Below are 23,011 nucleotides of genomic sequence, written 5' to 3'. Positions count from 1 at the left end.
ATGCTTCGAATCTTTAACACCTGGAATGTGGGCCAGTGTATGTGATATAGGAATAAACAACATTATTGTTTGACTCTGTCAAGATCTATGATGTATTTAAGGTGAACAGGTAGCACTGAGTGTCAAAGTATCAAGTTACAATCTTTTTATGCATTGGACAAGTGGCATAGTAACATTCTGCTAGCAAAACGGTGTTACAGGTTCTTCCCAGTATTTGCTGCTTCCTGAGGGTATTTGATAAGCCACTTTAGCCGTGGAGTATGAAAATGCCCAACAGTATTTTTTTCTTCTATGCAAGGGGATTAAATCAATCCAAATGATAACAATACATTTGTGTTTCCATGTCAGAAAAGCATGGATTGTGCATCTCTAGCTTCAGGTCAAAGATACTTTTTTCAATTGTAGAAAACAGCTACTAGGATGATTTGATATATTTTAGCTATGGATGCTTTACTATTCATATTTATTTTTTCAACCAAAATTGACTACATTTGATGAAGCAATTAGAGTAATTACTTTTCTTTTCCTAAGGACTTATGACTTGGATACTGGTGTGAGTAGTCTGTCAACTATCATATCCCACTAGATTTCTAGGAAACAATATATCTTTCAGATTCATGAGTTGATTTCAGGTTTTGAGTGTTCCTTTCCCTGTGTCTCTATCTACACCCATCCTATGTTTACAAGACTGAACTGTGAGAATATGTTGCAACATCCCCAATAAAACAGAAAAATCTCCTCTAAAGTACACACTATTCAGTAGCAGAGGTAGGAAGGAACAGAGAGAGGGAGAAAAGGAAGAAAGGCAGAGAGGAAAGAAGGGAGAGAGAGAGGAATGGAGGAAGGCTTATTTATCAATTATAGTGAACAATGTAAAGAGGCTTGTGGGAAGTACCTAGTTGATTAGAGAATTTTTTTTGTTTTTGTTTTTTTGTTTTTTCACTTGTTTCATTGTTTGTTAAGAGGAGGCAAATATATTTATTTATTATGTATACTTCTTGGGTTATACATACATATATGTATTAGTCAAACAATTAAAATAAACAAGGTTTCAACCTTCATCTGTGCTGTGGACTCTGCTGTGGAGTACTACTGCTATTGCAGTGCTGGTCTGCATAGCAATCTTTGTTTTGTCCTAGGGTCAGAGATACTGAAAGGAAGAAAGAGAGACTAATCTGATAAAGGCACTGCCATTTCTAATCGAACTGATGGGAAACTGTGGTATGGAGTTAAAGAGGCAACACAGGGTGAATTTCTCTGAAGTGATGAACTACCTTAAAGCTGAAGCAATCAAATAGATAGCTCTCACATCTAAAAATTACTGTGGCATCTTTATTCATCAACAGTTTTGCACAAGTGTATCATGCTCAATCCACTCCACAAACAACTAAAGCACTCTGAATACATTTGATGAGATTAAATCTTAATGGGGAGACTCATCTACTGAGGGGTCTCCTCGCTTTTCAGAGTGAATTTTTCATTTCTATGTTGAATAATAAACTTCAAACTGTGAAAAATCACAAATACCAGAAAGCAGCAACACTACAGCCAACACTTAAGCTCATAACCTACTGCAATGGAACTGAAAGACCTTTCACTCTTGTGTGACTTTTCCACAGTGGCAAACAGCTGAAAACCTATGGAAGTGAAATTTGTGAATCTTAGTCCAGAAAGTGTTCGGACATGTTTACATTAACCTACATCCTATAGAGCTTTCCTGAACACTTGGAGAGGACAAGAAAATAATAAATTAAATTTAGTAATAAAAAGCATATCACTGAATATCTGATCCAAACACTACAAATACTATATGATAAAATACTACTTGATTAAGATACATTCAAATGAACTGAAGAAAGAGTGTGGTAGACAAAAAATCCTGAAAGAATCCACACAAGACTTAAAATATTTTAAAGTAGCATCTAGCATTTCAATAGCCTACATAATTCCACTGTCCCTCTGAAAAGATGGATTTCAAAGAGGATGTAGATTGATAGAGAAAATGATGCAGAACAATGATGAAACAGCTATATCTGTACTTGAGATTAAAAAAATTACATTTTTCTCTTCTTTAGAGCTAGCCTCACTTGCAAACCCATAATAAGTGTTTTGTGGAGTCTTCCACTTGATTTCTCTAGTTCATAAAGAATTTCCATTTAAATAAAAGACAGCATTTTCTAAGTGTCATCCAATTTTCCTAAGATAATACTGACTTCTTTTTCAAAAGCACACGCAAAAAAAACCCCACCTTTGATTAATGTTGAAAGCTGCATTGCTTAAAGATCAAGCAAAATCAATTAACAGTACTTGAGACATAGTATACATCACTTTACAAAAAGGTAATTTATGGGACATTCAGTCAACATACTGCTGTGCATTTGCTGTATTACATTTATTGATTACTTATCAAGTGTCTTACATTGCATAGTTTACAGAATGATTACACTATTTGCCCAGCTCTTGAGTAAGTTTTCCCAAACTTCTCGAAGAGAACAATCGATGGTAACACAGTTTGAAAGTCCTAAAGAAATAAGAGAGAGACAAAAAGGGATGTTAAATTTAGTTTTCGTGTCTTTACCTTTTACTTCTCATAGTACTTTAGAATACTAAATATTCTCTTCTAGTTAAATTTGCTTACACAAATTAGGATATAAATTACAAAAATTAATATGCATTCAAAATATATAATGTGTACAATAGTTTGGAGAAGAAAACAATAATCTCTTGATACAGTTGAGAGAAAATATGTATTTAAAATATACGTAAATAAAAAATCTTACTTCTTTTCAGGAAGTAACATGCAAAGAGGAGTTATCAGCTTCCCAGGCTCTAATGGTCAACTTCAAAGAGAAAACTTTCCACTGTCAAACTGACGTTGGTGGAAAGGTTTTACGGAGATGCAATGAGTCTTCATAAAATGTCTGGGGACAAGCCAAAGTGTACAGCTTCACAGAACATTTTGTAATTTGAAAAGTTTGGTTTTCTCTCAAAAACAAAATAATAACATTTGTTTTCCAAAAGCTGACATGAAATATAATTTCCTGGATAATTTATATTTACTTACTTCACAGCCCACAGTTCAGTTGAATCACCATAAGCAGGCAAAGCAGCTGTGACTTCTGGTAAGCTCTACGCTAATACTGACTTGGCGCAATTAAGTTTCACCTCCTGCACTTCATATTTCCACACCATGGCTACATCTTAGAGCATCTTAGAGCATAAATCTTAAAGCAGCAAGGTAAATACATGCGTTCAAAATGAAATACCTCCTCTGTGGTATTCTTTAATGAATTGTGTCTCCCAGTTTTTTACCCAACAGAAACTTCCTATTTGCTTATTTTCATATTATAATAAGAATGGCACAGAATTCTGATTTTCATTGCGTGTTTGGCATCAAAAAAACCTTCATAATGCAGGAAAAAATTGTCCATTCAGGCAATTTAGAACAGATTCGACTATTCTTTCTTTTGAAAATAGGAAAAATAGTTGTATTTTCACATAGGATAGTTAAGTTCTGGTTTAACAATTTGGGAAGAAAAAAAGAGCAGAGAAATTGGGGTGAGATAGGGAAACCAGAGTACACCCCCTACATCAGGATAAAATCAGGAATGGCAACTCTGAGCATTGAAGAAGTCTTCATTTGCTGGAGCAGACGGCTTTTGCCATTAGGATGCCTGGCCAAACAAAAACAATTGGCTGCCAAAATTAGCTCCTTGGGACGATTTAGGAGCCTTTGAAGTGAACAGTTTTTTGAGCTGGAACTAAGCCCAGGTCCAGCTTCAAACTCAAATCAAGATGACAAAGAGGAAATTTTCTGTGCCACACGCCCCCTCAGTGTAAGATTACTTTGGGTTGGCAGCTGCACTGTTTATCTTGTTATTTAAAGCTATCTCACTAGATACTCACAACTGAGCATTTAAACAACTGGCTCTGATTATGACGACAGCAGTTATGTTCAACCACATTTGGGAAACATCACAGTCTGATGGATAATGGAATTATTACTGTCCTTACAGTTTGACTAATTTATGAAGTTTATAATGAATACTAGATGAATATTGCACAAAATGCACATAAAATATGAATATATTTTCAGGAAAAGACACAGTCATTTCTACATTTAAAGAGCCAGTTTTTAATCAGTTTTTAACAGTGTACAAAAGGCCTGAAAATATCATTAGCCTTGCAAGATCTACTTCTTTGCATTGAATTGAGCCTATCCTACCATATCATTGTAGCTGATTGCTACAGAGTCCTGAATTTACAGTTATGTAAAAAATTAGTTTGAATTATTTTGTGAGAACAAAAGCTCTGAGTGCAGAAAAACACACTGTCCCAAAATTATTTCCATCCTATCATTGATGGTAGCAGGAATGAATTAGCTTACTAATGCAAATTCCCATATGTTGGTCAAATAGAGTTTTGCTGCTTCAAAATCTTAGGAGCGTGGATTTGAGTTTTCTTCATTTATTAATTTTTTCAACAATGCATTTTTACAGTGCAATATAATTCCTGGAATCAGAGACCTGTAATTTGCATGACATTAGACCTATTTTTAAATTCCCGAGCCAAGTTTATATAACACCTCCTTTTTAAACTTGTCAAGCTTTGACTTCTTTCACTCCAGTAAATTTTAAGTGACTCAATCCAAATGGCAGAGCTTAACAAGACCTGTGAACTCTTTCAATATATTTGACTACTTGACTGTCCCGCGCACTCGTCTGATCCAAACAATTAAGATAAAAAGGTGACATAAAACCACCAAATAAAGAATTGTCTCAATTAGCGCACTCTAATGCCATAGATTAAATCTGCCAAATGCTCACATAGTTTATCTTTGGAAAGTTACTATTAAAGTAAATTCTAAAGGAAATTCACATCTGTGTTCATGGACATATATCAATATAAAGACAATGTAAAAACAATGGGCAAACAAGCAAATTGCAAAGCTATGATTGGATGCATATATATTCAATTGGATTGGATTATTATTAAAGGCTTTCAAAATTGTGTTGCCTCATATTTCTAGTGATAAATTTTTATTATCAATGTTTTTTTCCAAACAGTCTCTGGAGTGTGCTATACAATTTTTTCTAAAATAAAAATGCACTTTGGAAAGAGGAAATACATTCAAGCTGGTAAATTTAATGAAGAAGTGAAAAGTCAACCACTTCAGTCCAAAGTAGGCAAACAGCAGCAGCACATCCACTCACAGATTTAAAGGCCAGAATGTACCTTTGCAAAAGTTTATGATAAGCTTGGAACAATTAACTTACAGTGAACCTTAATTTCTGCTTAACACTATTCCATAGTTTCTCTGTAAAGACAATAATTCATTTTGTTGACTATTTTGCCATTTTGGGCCCCTCACTGATACTGAGTTGCTCAAGCACTTGCAGAGAAGAGCAACAGAGTTAGTGAAGGGACTGGAAACTGCTGCTGTTTAGTCTGGAGGAGGTCAAGGGATACCACATTGCTCTCTACATCTCCTTGAAAAGAGGTGATAGAACATGAGGCAACATCCTTAAGTTGCAACAGGGAAGGATTAGATCTGATATTAGGAAGAATTTCTGAACAGAAAGGATAGATAAGCATTGAAACATGATGTCCAGGGAAGTGATGGAGTTAACTAACATCCCTTGAGAACAGGGATACGTGGATGTAGTGCTTAGGGATGTCATTTAATGGTGGACTTGGCAGTGTTAGGCAATGGTGGGACTAGATGATCTTGAAGATTATTCCCAATGCAGATGATTCGATAATTCCATGAAAAGAGACTTTTTTTACATAAATAAAGATTAAAGTTGTTGCATATGGTTGTATGAATGCAGGTTTTCTTTCTGAGTGAGAAGTAGCACACAAAACTATTTCAAAGATAAATCAAATGTCCCCTCTAGTAAGCATCTATGCTCTCCTTACAATGCTGATTCAGAGCACGAAGTCCTCTTTTGAGCCAGTTAAAAAATATGGAAGACACAGTATGATTGCATGACGTCAACTATGATCCCACATGCTATGCAATTGCTAGAACACAAGTTCTGTGTTCATGTGTACTTTGCAACTGCATAGTAAAAACAGAGAACAAATGTCACTTGCTTGAAATCAGTACCTACAGAGAAAATAGCATGATTTTAGAGAATGCAGTGAGAAATTCTGCATAAAAATCCATGCTATAGTCCCTTAGTATGTGGTAAACACACTGTGCAATCTTGGTTTTTTTCCATAAATTTGAGATACAGCTCATGTGCATAACCTCATTTGAAAATCAGGCAGCACTGCCAAGAGCCACTGTGCAGACATACTCCACAACCCTCTCTGTTTAAAACTGTGGTCATATTTAAGTATTCCTTATGATTCTAATGCTTGTAATAGTAAAATTAGAGTTTTAAATTGAACAGTCATTGTAAACCTCCTGACCCATTAATAGCCACAGAGGTCTCTAACAAGAAAGAAAACCAGAAATGGCAAGTTGTTATTCAAGTGAAACGTTGATCCAGCTAACTTTTATTCTTAGCAAATTTATCAATACTGGTTAACAATACTTCCAACTAGTATGGGGCCTTCTGACATGACAAAATGAGTGTAACAACCCATTCTGTCAATACAACAGAAATGTCATTTCAAGTGCTCAAAACCCACTAAGCTACCCTAAAAAAGATTGATTTATCTGCTCTAGTGTTTCTTTGGGGCAAACTTTTCTCACAACTGAAACCAATTAGTGGGCCTGGCACTTGTAGTGCAGAATGTAGGTCAGCATCAAGTAATAAAAAAGTATTGACTTTTCTCTGTCTGTAAGCAGCATGAAAGGGGTGCCATGGCCTTGTCTTATATGAAAAGAGCTCCATTAATTTCACTTATTTCAACCAGGGCTGTCAAATACTAATGCTTCTATTGCACTTTTCACACATAGTACATTGACACCAATCCTGGCCTCAGTGAAACAAGTTTACAATATTTCAGACAGTGAAAGGGCTACTATAATTTTTAATTCCCTGTTGTACATTTAGTCTCTTTAAGCAGCATTGGTCAGAAGACCTATGGAGAGATATGAGCTGGGACATTAATAATGGCCACACACTTCTTCCTATGGGCCACAAAACCTATTCCTTGGGCACAGTTTCAGCAGCTAATTAGCCATAAAGTTCAGGATGCGGTTGTTTGGCAGAACTCTGGTGGTGTTTGATTGTTTTTTTGTGGCTCATGGGCAGTGGGCACAGACTAACAATTCTGCTTTCCAAAAATGAGGAATAGGTCTTCTGTGACTTAAGGCTATAAAATTGAAAAGTTAATGTGTTAACCAATTGGGTCAACTAGACCCATCAAATAAGAGATAATAACAAAAGCCTGTATCATGCCTTAGGGACTGGATCTCACTGTGTCAGTGCAGAGGTATTGACTCAGGGGGAGAAGCTTCCCTAATCGGAATTCCCCACACTGAAGTAGACAAGTGACCACTGCTAAGTTAAAGGGGGAAAAATGATGCCCTTACCTATTCAGCTTGTCAGCACAGTGGAGAGGGGAAAAGCAAGGAGCCATCATCTTCCCCTTGTACTGTCTACTACTATTACCAATCCTAAACCTTTTGTATTTTATTCTTTTGTGTAAATGCAATGAGTAAAGCTGCTTCCATGAAAACATTATGAGCTTCTCCACATTGTGGATCAAAACAGTGCTTTACAAACTGACCTAAAATGCTATGAATCTATTTCTCTCTATTCTCTGCAATATTCCTCCTAAACTGCCTGTTCCTTTTTTTTTCCCCACAAGTGAAGTTTATGGTTCTTCTTGACAAACTTGAGGGCCCTGAGTGTTATGTCTAACTCATCCCCTAATTACCTCCAGCAAATGCAAATGACATTAACAACAATAAAACTCTTTGATTTAAAAAGACTGGGTGAATATGGAATGCAATTTTATACTTCCTTTAATGACTTTGTAAGAGCAAATCTTACCCTTTGAATCAACTTGCCGTTAGATCTTAAAATAAAATGATATTGTATAGACATCATAAAAGGCAACTTTAAAACCTTCTGGGTTACACTTACATCAGGCAAATTTTTTACTTGTTAGTTTTAATCTTTTATTGACGTTATGATAATATGTTGTAAAAACAAATCAGGAAATTATGCTCACAGTAGGAAATCTAACAACACCGTTTTAATATCCTATCTTCCAAATAAAAACAGAAAACATTAATTGCTATTTAATTTATGTAAGAAACATTTCATTATCATTACAGTTAAATTTTCATGGAGCTTTACAACTACCACTGGTTCTTAGATGTTTCATCTTTTGGAATTATAACTGACAAAGCCAAACCCAAATAGGGCTTGCCAAAAATTATCAAATTTTATGGGTCGTGAATTTGAAAAAACACAGTTCTGACAATCACATACATTTTTTATACTTCCTGTGTGATGTCTCCGGTATGAACAACAGAGCAGTATACGTTCCTCTGTGACAGTCTAACATGGAAAATATAACTCTATTCCTCACTTGCTGTAATATTCTGAGAAGTGCACTACTACTAACCTGTGTTCACCTGTGTTTGCTTTCTTAGAAGCTAAGCTGTGCTAATTGATGGTTTGGAGATAACTGGCTAAAACAAGTGAAGCTCTAAATCTTCTCTGCAGGAAACGAGTTCTAGCCTCTTTCTGCCCCTGTGTGGTTGGAAGCACCTCAGACAAAAGAACAAAAGCAGATCCCAGTACCCACTTCAATAGCTGCTCAAATTAAGCTACACCATGATAGAAAGTAGCAATCCTTTTGAGAATACAATAGTCTGAGCCACTACAGGAAATGACAAATATTTCTGACTGAGCAAGATAGTTTTTTTCAATATCATAGAATTGTAAAGTGGCCTGGGTTGGAAGTGACCTCAGAGTTATTTTACTTCCAACCCCAGAGCTATAGGTAGGGTTGCCAACCACAAAATTAGGTACTAGATCAGGCTACCCAGGGCCCCATCCAACTAGGCCCTGAACATATCCTTTGATGGGGCATCCACAACTTCTCTGGAAAGCCTGTTCCAGGGCCCCATCACTCTCTCAGGGAAAAATTCACCTTTGACATCTAACGTAAATCATCTCCCCTCTTTTAGTTTAATATCTGCATTTATTAAGCATTACAACTCTATCATACCCTACAGTGTTTTCTCACACAAAAAGGCAAATTATCTCATATTTGAAAGTTTTGTTCAAGGAAGAATAAAGAAAAAAGGGGAAAGAATTTTGTCTACTGAATTATTTTTCTTGTAAGCTTGCCTGTATAAAATTAACCTGCAATCTGAAAATAGCCTGTCCTTTATGTCATGTGCAATACAACCAGCAATGAAGATTTGTGGTCTGAATTTGCATTCGTTAAATATGTTTAGTATCCTGCAGTCACTGTGGTTGCCCAAGGGGAAGGAATTCCCAGCTGTACCCTCTATGTTCATTTAGCCCATTTATTGATGATCTGCAAGTCAGATACTGTTTTGCTCTTCTTCCCAAACATGTACTAGCTTTACTTTAAAAAGTACATCCTCCTTTATAAATACATATGCAGTTAATTAATTTATTTATGTGCATAAAGCTAATCTACTGAGAAGGAATAGATCACCACTATGTAGACACTTTATGTGCTTTTAGACATATTCAGAGCCAGCATCAATATTACAAGTACAATTTGCCACACAAAGTTATAGTGTGTGCGGTACCTTTTTCAATGTTAAGAAACATCACACAAACTCTGTTTTGCCTAGTGTCTGTACTTGAACCAAAACTGCCAAAGATAATACTCTATTTTTATGACCTAATGTATTTTTTTGTATCAAGTAAATTAAATTAAGAAACCAATGCGAATTTGTCCACTAACTATTTCATAGTTGGATACCCTTGAACTTTACTGAATCTGGGCTTAAAAACAAATGTGCACTTGAAATAGTTTAATTTGTACTCAGAATCCCAAGAGGCATTTATTATTGTCATGTAAATCCCTACATCTTGCAGAGTGCTTAAATGTATATAGATATAGTTTTAGCACTAGAGTAAATGTTAATTTAAGATGCATACATAATATTTTGTGCAATATGAAAATGCACTAATGAGTAATGCATAAACCTTTTATGAAGTTACTAAATCTGAGATGGAACCATGCCTAACTACATTCCAATGTAAAAAAAAAAAAAAAAAGTACATGGTCTTAAAAGTGATGAAAAGTAAAGAATCCATTTTTGTCACGTTATTTGTATTTTTAAACAGACTCCTTGTCCAGTCCATCAGGTACACTCTCCTAGCAACACGATGTGCATTAGGAAATAATGCATTTAGAATAAGTATCTTGACTTATGCCATTTATATGCTGCCTCTTTCATTGTCTAATCTGTTAAACCATAACATTTTCTTTCCAATAGAAAATAAGCCAGTGCCAAGTGCTGACTGCCAAGATAAACTCAGAACCACTTTTAACCTGCTGGACTATGGCCAGAAAATGTTTAACCTGCCAAGAACAAGTTGTAACTATCTCTAAGTTGCCAAAATCATGCCACTAGGAGTTAAGGAGGGAAAACTCAAAACTGAAAACCTCATCTGAAAACAATATTTTTCTTATCAGTTTCAGTTGTACCTTTTTGAACAAAAGTTGCAGTTATTTAACATCAATCAAAAATATATTTTGATTCTATCGTACTTGGTATATGCAGCAAAAATAATACTCAGAAAGACCGCATCCACTTTGATACTGTTCTGGATAATACTTTCCAATCCTTATTGCCTTCTGTGCTGAAATGACTAGACCTGTAGATGAAAGGAGAGTGGTAGATGCTGTCTGTGTCAACTTTAGGAAGGCTTTCAACACCATATTCTAGAGAATCCTTTTATCCAACTTGGTTAATTATAGTCAAGATGTGCAGACTAACAGATGTAGTAACTGTCTGGAGTATCAGCCACAAATGGTAGCAATTAATGACTGGTAGCCTAACTAGAATCTGGCTGCAATTGTATTTCCTGAGGCACTGTCTTGAGACCTATCTTGTTTAATATCTTCATAAGTGACCTGGAGGTGCAGCTGGAACGTACGCTCATCAAGTTCAGAGACAGCAACAGACTAAGGGTGCAATCGATACACTTGAGGGTAATTATTCAGAGTGATGCAGACAGGATAGAGGAATGGTCTGTCAAATAAAATTCAGTATGGACAATTGCACCTGGCACAGCCTAACCTGAGGAACAATGTTGACAGTTTGGGTAGCAGCAGAAGAAAATCATGGGGACTGGGCAGACCATTCACTAAATATGAGCTAGAAGCGCAACACACTTCTGAAAGGTAAGAAGTGACTATATCACTGGAATATAGCCAAAGTAGTAATATTCCCCTTTATTTCATGCTTGTTGGACATATGGAACAGAATATCTACTTTTTGGCTCTCTTATGCAAGACTAGTGTAGATAAGCCTAAAGTCCAGAAAAGATTCACCACGCTAATGATGTCATTTTAATGTGATGAGTTATGAATTTATTTATTTTTTTTTGTTTTCAGTTGGCATTAAGAACCCATTGGAAATAAGAAGTTAATATTCCTCCATCAGTCACAAAATATATTCATTCTTTGTTTTTGTGTAGTCTTCATATGTAAGCACACATAAGCCAGTAAACAAGCAGAAACATACATTCTAACTGTGAAAATACTAAAAGTAACTCAAAGACCAAGACTTTGAAAAAGCCTGATTTTGCTTTAGTTATAAGAAAATGTATGCTTTTAAAAGTTTACAACAAACATGCAAAAAAGAAAAACCCCAGATTTTAGAGTTTCATTAGATTTTAGACTGTCTCTGTAGAATAAATTCTATAATAATTTATGAGTTTTTCCAATATCAACATGATAGTTCTCAGTCACATCAATATCACCATAATTATTTTTTTTCAGGTTTTTCAGACTCATCAAATTCACATCTAGATACAGGTTTTGGGGATTATCAGCACCCACCTTGGTACTGATAATTACAAGTAGCAAATAACAAAAGATTAACTTATTGTTATACCATGTCTAGAATCAGTATTTTTATGTGGTATGACAGTCCAGCCAAGTATGCATTACATTTCCACGCATCTCACTCTCTATAAATTGAGAGGATAAACTGACACAAATTGAGAGGATATCACATATTATTAAAACGAATGCTTAAAGCAACATTTCTTTATGGTAACACAGAAGGACAGACTGTCACTAGATCACAGATTGCTACTCAAGTGGTATTTCTTGAGACAATCTCCTCATTTGTACTTCTAATTAAATTTATCTTCAGCTCCTAATCTTCTGACTTCTCTCAATATAAAAAAGACAGTTGTCATCCACTGAGATCAAAGATAATTATTTCAGCTTCTGGAAAGTGTATCTGCAAAACTTCCAGTTCTTAGGGATTTAGGACAAATTATTTAAGTAAAGGCCAAATCTTAATAAAGTGAGAAGTAACAGAGAAAAGAAAATGTTTTTCACACAGTTCTTCCATGAATTTCGTCCTGCTCTTTGTGAGAAAGATGTTACTGGATGCTAAGTTCAGAACTGGTTTTTACATTTCTGAAATTCCCTGTAGTTTAGTACAGTAGTGTTTCGTAGGTTGCAGTACTTTTTGCTGAATAGTTACATTAGTCTTCTATGTTCCACAGTGAAAACAGTTTAACATAAAATCTAACTAACTTTGTTTTTAAGGGAAGCAAATGTATTTTAAAAATGTATAATAAAGTTACACGTCAGATCCTCTGTACAACATAAAAGATTACTGATTGATTATAATCACCTAGTGTGAATGAGAATGTAGTTTTATTTATTACATTGATTTCTTTAGACTTTGTACATAATTTTTTAAGAAAACACTTTTTTAGCTTAAACAGAAGAAATAACTGCAAACAATCTTGCCTATGATCTCTATCAAGAAAAGCACAGACTGTACTGATTCTCACTTTGGTGCCATGGAAATTACTTATACAAAAGCGGAGTTCACTTTAAAGCAAACCACTGCTTTCCCAGCTTACTTTCTCATGATTCTTCACAAATCATAATTTAACCTGATCAAAAGCTACATGTGCATAGGATGTGCTAAATGCTGTGCTGTTTTTCACACATTATTTTTTTCATTTGAAAGCTAATAGAAATATATTCTTATATTATAAAGAAAAGCAATGAAGTACATACCAGTACTTCAGAGATAAGGGAGTGCACAGGACTTAATGGGCCTAATTCTTAGTATACGCTTCCCTGCAAAGACTCTTTGCTGCTCGAGTCCTTTGTCAGAATGCTTGAAAGGGTGATGTCTTCATGGCTGGTGGAGGTTTGATGAAGTCCAGAGCTATAAGAAAGATGTGTTCCCTGTCATGTTCCATGCAGGGAAGACATTTTGTGGCAGATATTTAAAGGAACTTGAAGAGAAATTACGTCATGTCAGAAAGAAGAGTGCAGATGTCAAAGAGGAATACTCACAGTGAGGAAGGACTGCTCCCTACCCTCTCCTCATTCCAAAAGTGAAAGGATGTGACTAGGAAAAGGGAGCCTACAGTAAAATAAACAATTCTTCCAACAAATTACTTTCCTGTGGCTCACTGAGAGAAACTGCTTTCCTGTTTTGTAAATGTAAGCTAACTTCAGAAGAAACTGAAATAATGGAAAAGGAGGAGGAGGGCTTTCTCACTTTGTATGCAACTACTCTGGAGATTAGCTGAAAATAGGAAAATTACACGTATTCTACCCAGCATTCACAAATGCTCTAACTAATTAACAACACTGGAAAATAGCTCTTAGACTAATATATATAAAAATATTTCCCCATTTGCTATTTATGTATAAAAACATATCTCTGCGTACCCTTTTTTACTTCATTTCTCAGTGGTGCTTACTGTTCCATTCCTATTATTTTAAACAATTGAAGGAGAAGGGTTAGCATCAAGAACTATTCACTTGTAGCACAGATTTGTTCTGTCATTGACACAAAGCTAGTTCTTGTCAAATTTCAGATGATTAAGAAATTTCAGGGAGAGGAACATCTGAAATTTATGATCAATCATTATTTCAGATTCAAGTGTTCAGAGAAATGAAATGGATGACACATATTAGCACAAATTCAATAAATACATTGCTCACAACACTTGAACTAAGATCATGCTGTCATGGTTCTGATATGAATACATGTTATATATAACAAATGTGCCAACGTGTGCAAACAAATTCTATAGTCGTACATAACAGAAGGTTTATTTCATTTTTTAGCTAGCTAACTTCCAGTGTAAGTTCTACACCCCACTGTATATGTTGAGGAAAGAATTTAGCTTTATACTTTAACATCCACGCCTTTTATGCCTATGCAGAACTTTCACTGTATAGCTGAATACTATTATATCTTATAAATGATAAACAGGAACACAGATTGTTACAATGTTTTATATGCTAATTTATTCATTGACAGTGTAGTAGCAATATAAGTTGTACTGTGAAGTTTCCCATACTTTGAGGACTTTGGATTTGACCTGAAGTGCAAAACTACTTAAAATAGCAACACATTTTGGTCTTCCTGCTGCCAAAGGCTTGGGTATCTGTAAAAACTACAAATCATGCCAAACTCTTTGAGTGATATATGAAGGATCACAATCCACAAGGAAATAAGCTAAGACCAATTCATTCATTTCATTTAGGTCCTTCAGTGGGATTTGAACCATCCAGTCCACAAACCATGTCTCATGAGATTGCAGTATACACCCAGCCCACTGTAATAATGATTCATATACATATATGTGTATATGCTTTATTGCTACCTTTAGCTGGATTAAAAGCAATACATCAAATTTTATATTTCTGCCTCTTTTATTAGCTTTCTAGCACTTGATCAGCTGATAGAGGCAATAATGAAATGTTTTTTTATAAACTAGAGTTTGTAAGTCCTGTCCTGAGAACGTAATATTTCAAAAAATAGCCTAAGCTTTGGGGAAAAAACCAATTACAGAAACAGCATTAAAAATGCCAAGCACTGAGCAGAAGCAATTCTGGATCAGTTTAAAAAAGTGATTGATGAAACTCTAATCTGAGCTGAAGGAACAGTTTCACGACAAGCTGTGACCATTCCACACACTTCATTAGCTGCCATAATTAGCCTGGTGTTTCAATTTGTTAGAACTGGTGGGGACAATTTTACTGAGAATGCAAACATCAAAAAACAGGGTGCCTCAGACTTCAGAAGGGGCTGATGAGAAGCTTTTCTAGTCTCTGTTAACTAAAAGATTAATTACAGCTGATGGGAGGCTGTACTCTGATTGTCACTCTGTCTATGTGCATTACTTTTAGCATTAGAAGAAAGATATGGTTGACACTGCACTGCTCAATCAAGCAGCTTCGCATTAGTGTACAAAGTCTGTTAATATGCAGGTTTTTTATTGTTTCTCTTTTTCTTTTGTTTTCTCATATCCAACAAGTTATACTGTAAAAGAGCAGTACATTCAATTGCTAATTATCAGTGTTTGTCACTTACACTCTCATTCCTTCATATAACTACAAGTGAGAGATCCTAACAGTCAGAAAGCCGTGGGCTGGGAGTATTGTTAGTTCCTATTATCACAGCCAAAACGTAAATTCCTACTCAAAGAGACTCATTATGGAAAACAAAAGCAGTACAGTTAGAAAACAGATACTACGTTCATCGCAGTCTTTATCTTGTGCCGTGTACCATATCTACTATTATCCCTTTACATTAACTCATCAAAGCTTGTAAGGTTATTTAAATGAAAATGAAGATAGAAGTGAAAAGGTTATTCTTGAGTAATTCTGTAACTCTCTTTCTTGAATATTAACACACAGTAATACAACTGTTCATAAATAACTACTGATGTGGCTATGCATTTCAGTTTCCACATCTATTTTCTTCTGAGATCAACAGAAAACAAAGGATAGCAGAGAACGGGGTTTATCATCTTGACGGCAGTGAAAGATCCATTTAACTTAAATTTGTAAAGGGTATTTTGAAAAGTTTTTCACTGGCATTAAATGAATAAATACAGAGGTGCACTACATCAGTACTTGAAATGGAGCAAAGAGTTGATTCATGATCTACATTTTAAAGAAGCAGTAGCTGCTTATGTTAAAACCATTACGACAACAAGCAGCCTGTGTTACTTGTAGTTTCTCATTCACTCCAACACAAGTCTGAGAATAATCTACACTTGTTCTCTGGAGTGATCATCAAAGCAACAAACATGCACTTTTTCTCTCAGGTTGGACAAATACCCAGCATAATCTTTTAGAATTCATTCAAAGCAGATACATGTGCTAATAGTGTTACAAATGACACAGCTATTCAATCACAATGCATCAATACAATAAAATACTTCTTTCAGCCAATGTTTTCAGATGTGACATTCTGAAATCCTAACTGTATATGTTGCAGGAAGCCACCAGGACATGCTTCTTGGACTACAATTTGTAAAGCCACCAGCAACATGTAATTAAGATGAGATTCAAAGTGTCTGTTTTTCTGCAAAGATGAGTAGCAACATTCTTCCTAGAGTATCCTTCCTAAAAGGAAATGATGGAATTTTTCTGCATGTCAATAATAGCCATTCCTGGTTATCACACATAACTACGCTAAGTACTGAGAATTAATATCCCAGGCATTTTTGAATAGCAGCATGGGCTGTGTTAGTCTTACAGAGTTGTGAAAATCTTTATAGCTACCATTTCAACTATATTTAATTATCACAATCAGGCTAAACATGAGTTACAAAATAATAAGTAGCATGCTTTTGCAGATATGCTCCATCAAGAATTGCTACTGACTTTTACTTTAATATTGTGACAAACTGGTTTGGTTGAAATACAGTCTTTGGTGAATGTATGAACAAATCTTAATTCCAAGAATACTGAACAGCCCCTGCAAAACTGTCCTCAAAACGTAAGGCCAAACACGTCCCAGTTTAGTGAGAGGATTTTCAATTCCAGTAAATCAAATAATATAACAGTAGCAAAGATCTAAAACTAACATCAATTAAATATTTTGTAAACAAACACTAGTGTTTCCAGCTTCACTTACAGGTGTTTTTTTTTTGTTTGTTTGTTTGTTTTTGGACTTAAAGCTCTGCCACAAGTTGCTGTAAGGTCTGTGCGCACTGAAAAACTATGCAAGATACTCTATTAGTAAAGCTTTTTTTCCTCATTAAATGAGACCTCTTAAAATGTTTGAGCAACACATAAATTGGGAAGTTAAATATATATACCTACCTCCCTCAAAAAATACTGGGTAAAGTTAACTTACTAAAAGGCAAGATTTTCTTTCTATACTACAAACATGCAAGTTGCATTATTAAATGAGGAAGGTAGGCAAAGCCAGACATTTATCATCCTACAGACAAATGACACTGGATTGCTAGTTAGACAGTATAATAAGTACCATCTAATTTTCTCTTTCGAATCAATTTATTCTTCAAAGCCTTGGATCATCATCAAGGGACTGCATTTTCCCGTTGAGAAATCACAGGACTGAAAATCAGGATTTATAAAATATTTAACTAGTTACCGACAAATAACTAATAGAATGGATTTGATTAAAAGAATAGTGACAGTATCTTTTCTTATGCAAATAACCAACTGAATGGTTTGACTCATCCCAGTCACCACTTTGTATTATTCCTTCAAAATCATACCCTGTAAGTCATCAGCAACCTTTGCTTTTCCAGCTTTTCTTTCCAGCCTTCCAGTTATCCACCCATTCTCTTCTATATTTAGTTAAACAGCAGCCATTGGGTATCTTTTAATTTGCTTCATAATTTTAGCTTTCCTTTCCCTCTTAATAAAGTAATTTCAGAGATGGCTGATACTTAATAATCATTTGCACTACTCAATGAGTAGTGTTTTTTAAGGGCAGCACAGTAGCAGTGACCTGAAGAATGTTTCTTCAAATGAGAAAAACCTCCACACAGAAACTTTTAAAATGGGAATTCTGAAAGGGATCTTTATAATAAGATGTATTTCTGTAAATATAGCATTGGTCAAGGAATCTGGAAAAATCGTTATGCCAACAATCACAAGTTGAAATTCTGTTTTTCTTTCCTAGAAGTCTGAATGGATGAATCATATGAAAGAGATTTCACTTTACTCCTGCAAATCTGAGGTAACGTCTGCTGCCCTCACTGTTGTTTTTCACCCATTCCTGGCTTTCTGCATGTTTGCTTTTCTTTTTAGCACCACCTATCCAAGACTGTAGTCAAATGCCTGAGCTCCAAGGATCTCACAGTTCCAAAGAGTGATGCTGTTGTGGGAATCACCCTATGTGGAGTCAAGGAGTATAGCATGAGGATACAGAAGTGCTCTGACTCACAATGAGGACAGCAGAGAAAATCCAAGAGAATGTCTTTTCATGAATTATATAGAATGCATAGCTGTAGGATCAGATTATTGGATTTTGATTATTTAATTTGGTTTAGGACATATGGTAAGAAGCAAAGCATTGGAAAGCAACCTTAACTTGGAACAAGAGAGCTGATTATCATAGAATGATAGAATCATAGAATAGCTTGGGTTGGAAGGGACCTGGAGGATCATCAACCTCCAGCACCCCTGCCCATAGCCAAGGCTGCCAACCTCCATATCTAATACTAGATCAGGCTGCCTGGGGCCCTGATGTGGCCTTGAGCACCTCCAAGAATGGGGCATCCACAACCCCTCCAGGCATCCTGTTCCAGCACCTCACCGCTCTCCTGGTAAAGAATATCCCAGGTGATATCCAACCTAAATCTTTCCTCCTTCAACTTAAAACCATTTCCCCCTGCTATTATCTACTCTTGTGAATAGTTGTTTCCCCTCCTGTTTAGGATCCCTTTAGGTACTGGAAGGTTGCAACAAGGTCACCCCACAGTCTTCTCTCCACTGGGCTGAACAAGCTCAGCTCCCTGAGCTTGACTTTGTAGGGGAGGTGCTCCAGCCCTCTGATCATCTTTTGTTGCCCTCCTCTGGACCCTCTCCAGCAGCTCCCTGTCTTTCTTGTACTGGGGGCCCCAGACTTGGACATGGTACTCCAGATGGGGCCTCAGGAGGACAGAGTATAGAGGGACAATCACCTCCCTGTCCCTGCTGGCCACCCCTCTTCTAATGGGGCCAGGATACCATTTGCTTTCTGAGCTGCAAGAGCACACTGCTGGCTCATGTTAAGTTTCTCATCCACCAGGATAACTCATGCTAAGGGTTCATCTGAAACATCTGAATAGATCCATGAAGTTACACTAGCAGTAATAATTACACAGGAGCTGTGTCTCTGGCCAGAGACTGCTAGAGTGCAACACAGTTTTTGAACAACTCTTATCCCTGACATGGCTCATGAAGAAATCAGTAGTGTAAAACGCAAACTCTTACAGATCACCTAATAATTCCCCTACAAGAGAGCCACTTCTAGCTGCCACATTATGTCGACTTTACATTGCTTAGGAAAACACATTGCAATTATACTGGAGAAACTAAGAATCTGATACTCAGAATGTCCTACCTCATGTATATTAGAAACTTCTCTTACAAAGCATACTAGTAAGTATGGTGTTTACATTTTTAAATCATTTAATAAGGCTGATAGAACAGATCCATATTCCCCAGGGATACTACTCTGTGCTAGAAAATATGCTTGTGTACTTTATTATTTTTTCCTTCTGATCAAAAAGAAAAGAAACCAAGCAAATTCCTTAAGAAACTGTTAGTCTAAGAAAAAGTTAAAAGAAAAAAAAAATCACATATATTATCTCAGATATAATTGCTGCCAGACTAAGAAAAGTCGAGTTAAAGTGAAATTTAGATAAATTTCAGTGTAGGAAGAGGTGGAAAAACACAAATAGTATACTTCTTTTGCAGTAATACAATACAGTTATTCTGTGAAACTACAGAACATGGTGGCTTCAGAAGAATGTGAAAGGAAATGGGTTGACTATGTACAAAAGTCATGTGTGTACAAAAGTCCTGCTCACTTTCTAAGGATCTGAGATTTTCAGGCCATCTCTCCTGCACAGGTGAAAATTAAAATGCTGCTCAACTTGTTCTATATCACAAGTAACAATGAAACAACTGAAACTATTGAAGTTCCAGAGGCAACAGACATCATACAAAATAGCATGGATTTCCTCAACACTCAAGTTTTCTTTTTCATCACTGAAACTCAATACTCAGTAAACTAACATAAGAACAGCTGAGACACTCATGGAGACCTGATTCTTGCAATCTTCCTTATGGTAGAAAGCAAGTTAGACTTTTTTCCCATGATCTGTTACCTCTGTTATCCCAAATAGGACACTTCTGCAAGTTCTTGAACAAAGAGGAAGAATTTATACCTTCTGCAAATCAATGAAATACCTAGCATTATACTAATATCCTAACATTCATTTTATAACCTTGAGCTTGAAGTCCATCTACAAGTCATTATATGACTGAACGGAATACTTCTGCAGCTTCACCTATTCTCAGCTGATGGCAATCACTATCCAGCAAAAAAGGTGGAAACTGCTGGTTGTGCTTTGTGCTTTTATCCACACTGCCTGAATTAAGCTCTTAGCTTAATTCATTTAGCTCTGCCTCTGGTGACAGAGGTGGAAGCTATACCATTTATATACCCAACAATTATGGTTTGCTCTAATGGTTACACAATACAGCATGAAAATGATATTGATGGTAACTACAGCCCAGTTTCTACTGCTCCAACATAACTGGAATTTAGTTGGTGGTGTAATACAAGTGCTGTTTTTCCTAGCCTATGCAAGGCCATCACAATCAGAAATATTTCAGCTTGATATTTGATTAATGCTGGCAGTACTCTATAAGTGATTTCCACTCAACATCTAATTGTTTAATTATTTCCCATTATTAATGGAATGAAACAATTCAAAACAAACAGGCAGAATGACTGTTTTGCAGGAAGCTCATAATCATCAATTCATACATGTAGAAGTCTTCCTAAAATTATATTACACTGGCCTGTTGAACTTGAAAGGCATATTTTATCCCAATCAATGCATAAAAGTAAAATTATCCATAACTAAGGCATGTTTCTCTGCTGTACAGTTCAGCTGTAATGATCCCCACACACTGCACTTGCACATCAATTATGATAATCATAATCACGGTCGTTAAGCTGAATGTTCATTATTATCAGGATGCTGGTGACAGCAGATTCAATCATCGGGTGCAATGGGCAGGCAGTCACAGTCCCACCCAAGTTTCTGCAGACAGCGTTGTGCCACATTAAATCTATGATGTGTTCCACATCCCACTCCATTCCAAAAGCTGTAGACGGTAAAGGTCAACTTTATGTTCTGTGCAATATGCTTAGGTTCTCTAAATTAATTCCTTGCAGTACTGGATATTTTTATGCTTTGTAGATAATAAAATTCTGTTTAGGGCCAAAATGCCTCTGCAAATAATGAAACAGTGATGCAGTTGTGCTGTAATTCAACTCTAATAAGGCATCAGAGGAAAGAGTATTTCAGCGAAGAATGTCTTCAAACATCACGTCCTGAATTTTCCAAATAAGAAAACATTTAATGCTGTCATTTAAGTCAGTTTTCTAAAATGCATACGCAAACTAACTCCAATACCAATTAAAGGCTGTAAGCTATCATTTCTGCTTCAGTAAATATGAACATATGTGAGTGTTTTGACAACTGAAAGATTATAGTTAGTGTATTTGATCCCCTGACTGTCCAGCTATTTTGGGACCTATCACTGTAGATTAAACTCACAGTGACTGGTAAATTTTATTTATTTATTTATTTTTTATATTGGTATTTCTCACACATAAATCAAAAGTGATCCAAGGTATTTAGACATACATTGCTTCAACTTTAATAATATGAATGCATTTTTATTTATATAGTAGTTTACAACTGGATAAAAACATTCTCTTCCTCCTCTAGAAGTAAATTATCACTACATTTCTTAACTGTTTTAGTTTTTATTGAATAACAGAACTAGTTTTTCCTTAGCATAGTAAGATTTTTGAAAGCTAAGTGTAAGTACTCCAGAGGAAGTATTACAAGGCATTACTTTTCATTATTGCTCATTTTGCTTCTGAATTATATAATTTGCATACTAATTCTGTAACTTGAATTAAGATGCATATATATATATAAATCTGAAGGAAATACAGCCCGAACATGCACATGGACACACAGAAAACCTTTTTAATACACAATTTTTAAAAAGGCAGTTAGTATCAAATAATACTTCAGTGGATCAGAGGAATCTGGCTATTGACCCACTAACCACAGAACTGCCTCCCTGGAAGAAATTACACCACACCTTTTCTTATCAGCAATGATAAGAAAGATTTATCTACCATGCTACTTTAAGAAGTGGAATATACATCCTGACAGTTATCAGTTATTCAGGGTGTAATAATGTATTAAAATATATATAATCTCATGGAAACCTCCCAAAATGACTGCATTAAACAGATGAATTGTTAAGCAAAACTCCAAAATGAAGGTTAATTTTGATTAAAAATGGGAGTTGGAAGGCTGTTTGTCATGTTGAGTTAACACATACGGCTATACGTCTCCAGAGATTTAGGTTGAAATATATCCAAGATCAGAAATCAGTTCAGTGATATCAGATTAGTCCCATAATTTATATAATACATATATACATATAATACATTTTATTATATTGTCATTTCAGTCTGATCAAGAACTGCCAAGGACTGGAAGAGGGAGAATCTTTAAAGTGTAAGATAAGTATGACCAACAAATCTTTATACTGTTTTACATACATATGTAATACTCATGCAGTTGGACTCCAATCAAGTCCATCCTCCACTAATTGCTCTCAAACTAAATTTCCTTGGAACTTATTATATACTTACAAGGATAAGTTAGTTCCAAGGAAGTAAGTAATCACATCTTAAAAACTCTCAGAATTACTTAGGTTGAAAGTGACCTCTTCAGATCACCTATTCCATGCCCTTGCTCAAGCAAAACCTGCTAGAGCTGTTGGCCCACATTTGGGTTTTGAATATCTCCAACGAAAAGAA

At 35.6% G+C, this 23,011-nt stretch overlaps 1 protein-coding gene across 4 annotated transcripts in view; it reads right to left on the bottom strand.

The window, feature by feature from the left end:
- Positions 1–940: 940 nt before the first annotated feature.
- The window catches only part of SPATA17 (spermatogenesis associated 17), an 84,509-nt gene continuing 62,438 nt past the window's right edge, over positions 941–23,011 (bottom strand). For 3 of the 4 annotated variants that reach the window (XM_072333025.1, XM_072333027.1, XM_072333028.1), the window contains one exon: positions 1,035–2,521. In XM_072333025.1, coding sequence (XP_072189126.1) covers positions 2,441–2,521 — 81 coding nt within the window. In that variant the 3' untranslated portion in view covers positions 1,035–2,440. Of the gene's footprint in view, positions 2,522–23,011 lie in introns of all 4 variants that reach the window. The other variant, XM_072333026.1, reaches the window with a different exon arrangement.

This window comes from Excalfactoria chinensis, chromosome 3, assembly GCF_039878825.1.
Source record: "Excalfactoria chinensis isolate bCotChi1 chromosome 3, bCotChi1.hap2, whole genome shotgun sequence".
NCBI classification, from domain to species: domain Eukaryota; kingdom Metazoa; phylum Chordata; class Aves; order Galliformes; family Phasianidae; genus Excalfactoria; species Excalfactoria chinensis.
This window is presented reverse-complemented; position numbering and strand designations above follow the sequence as displayed.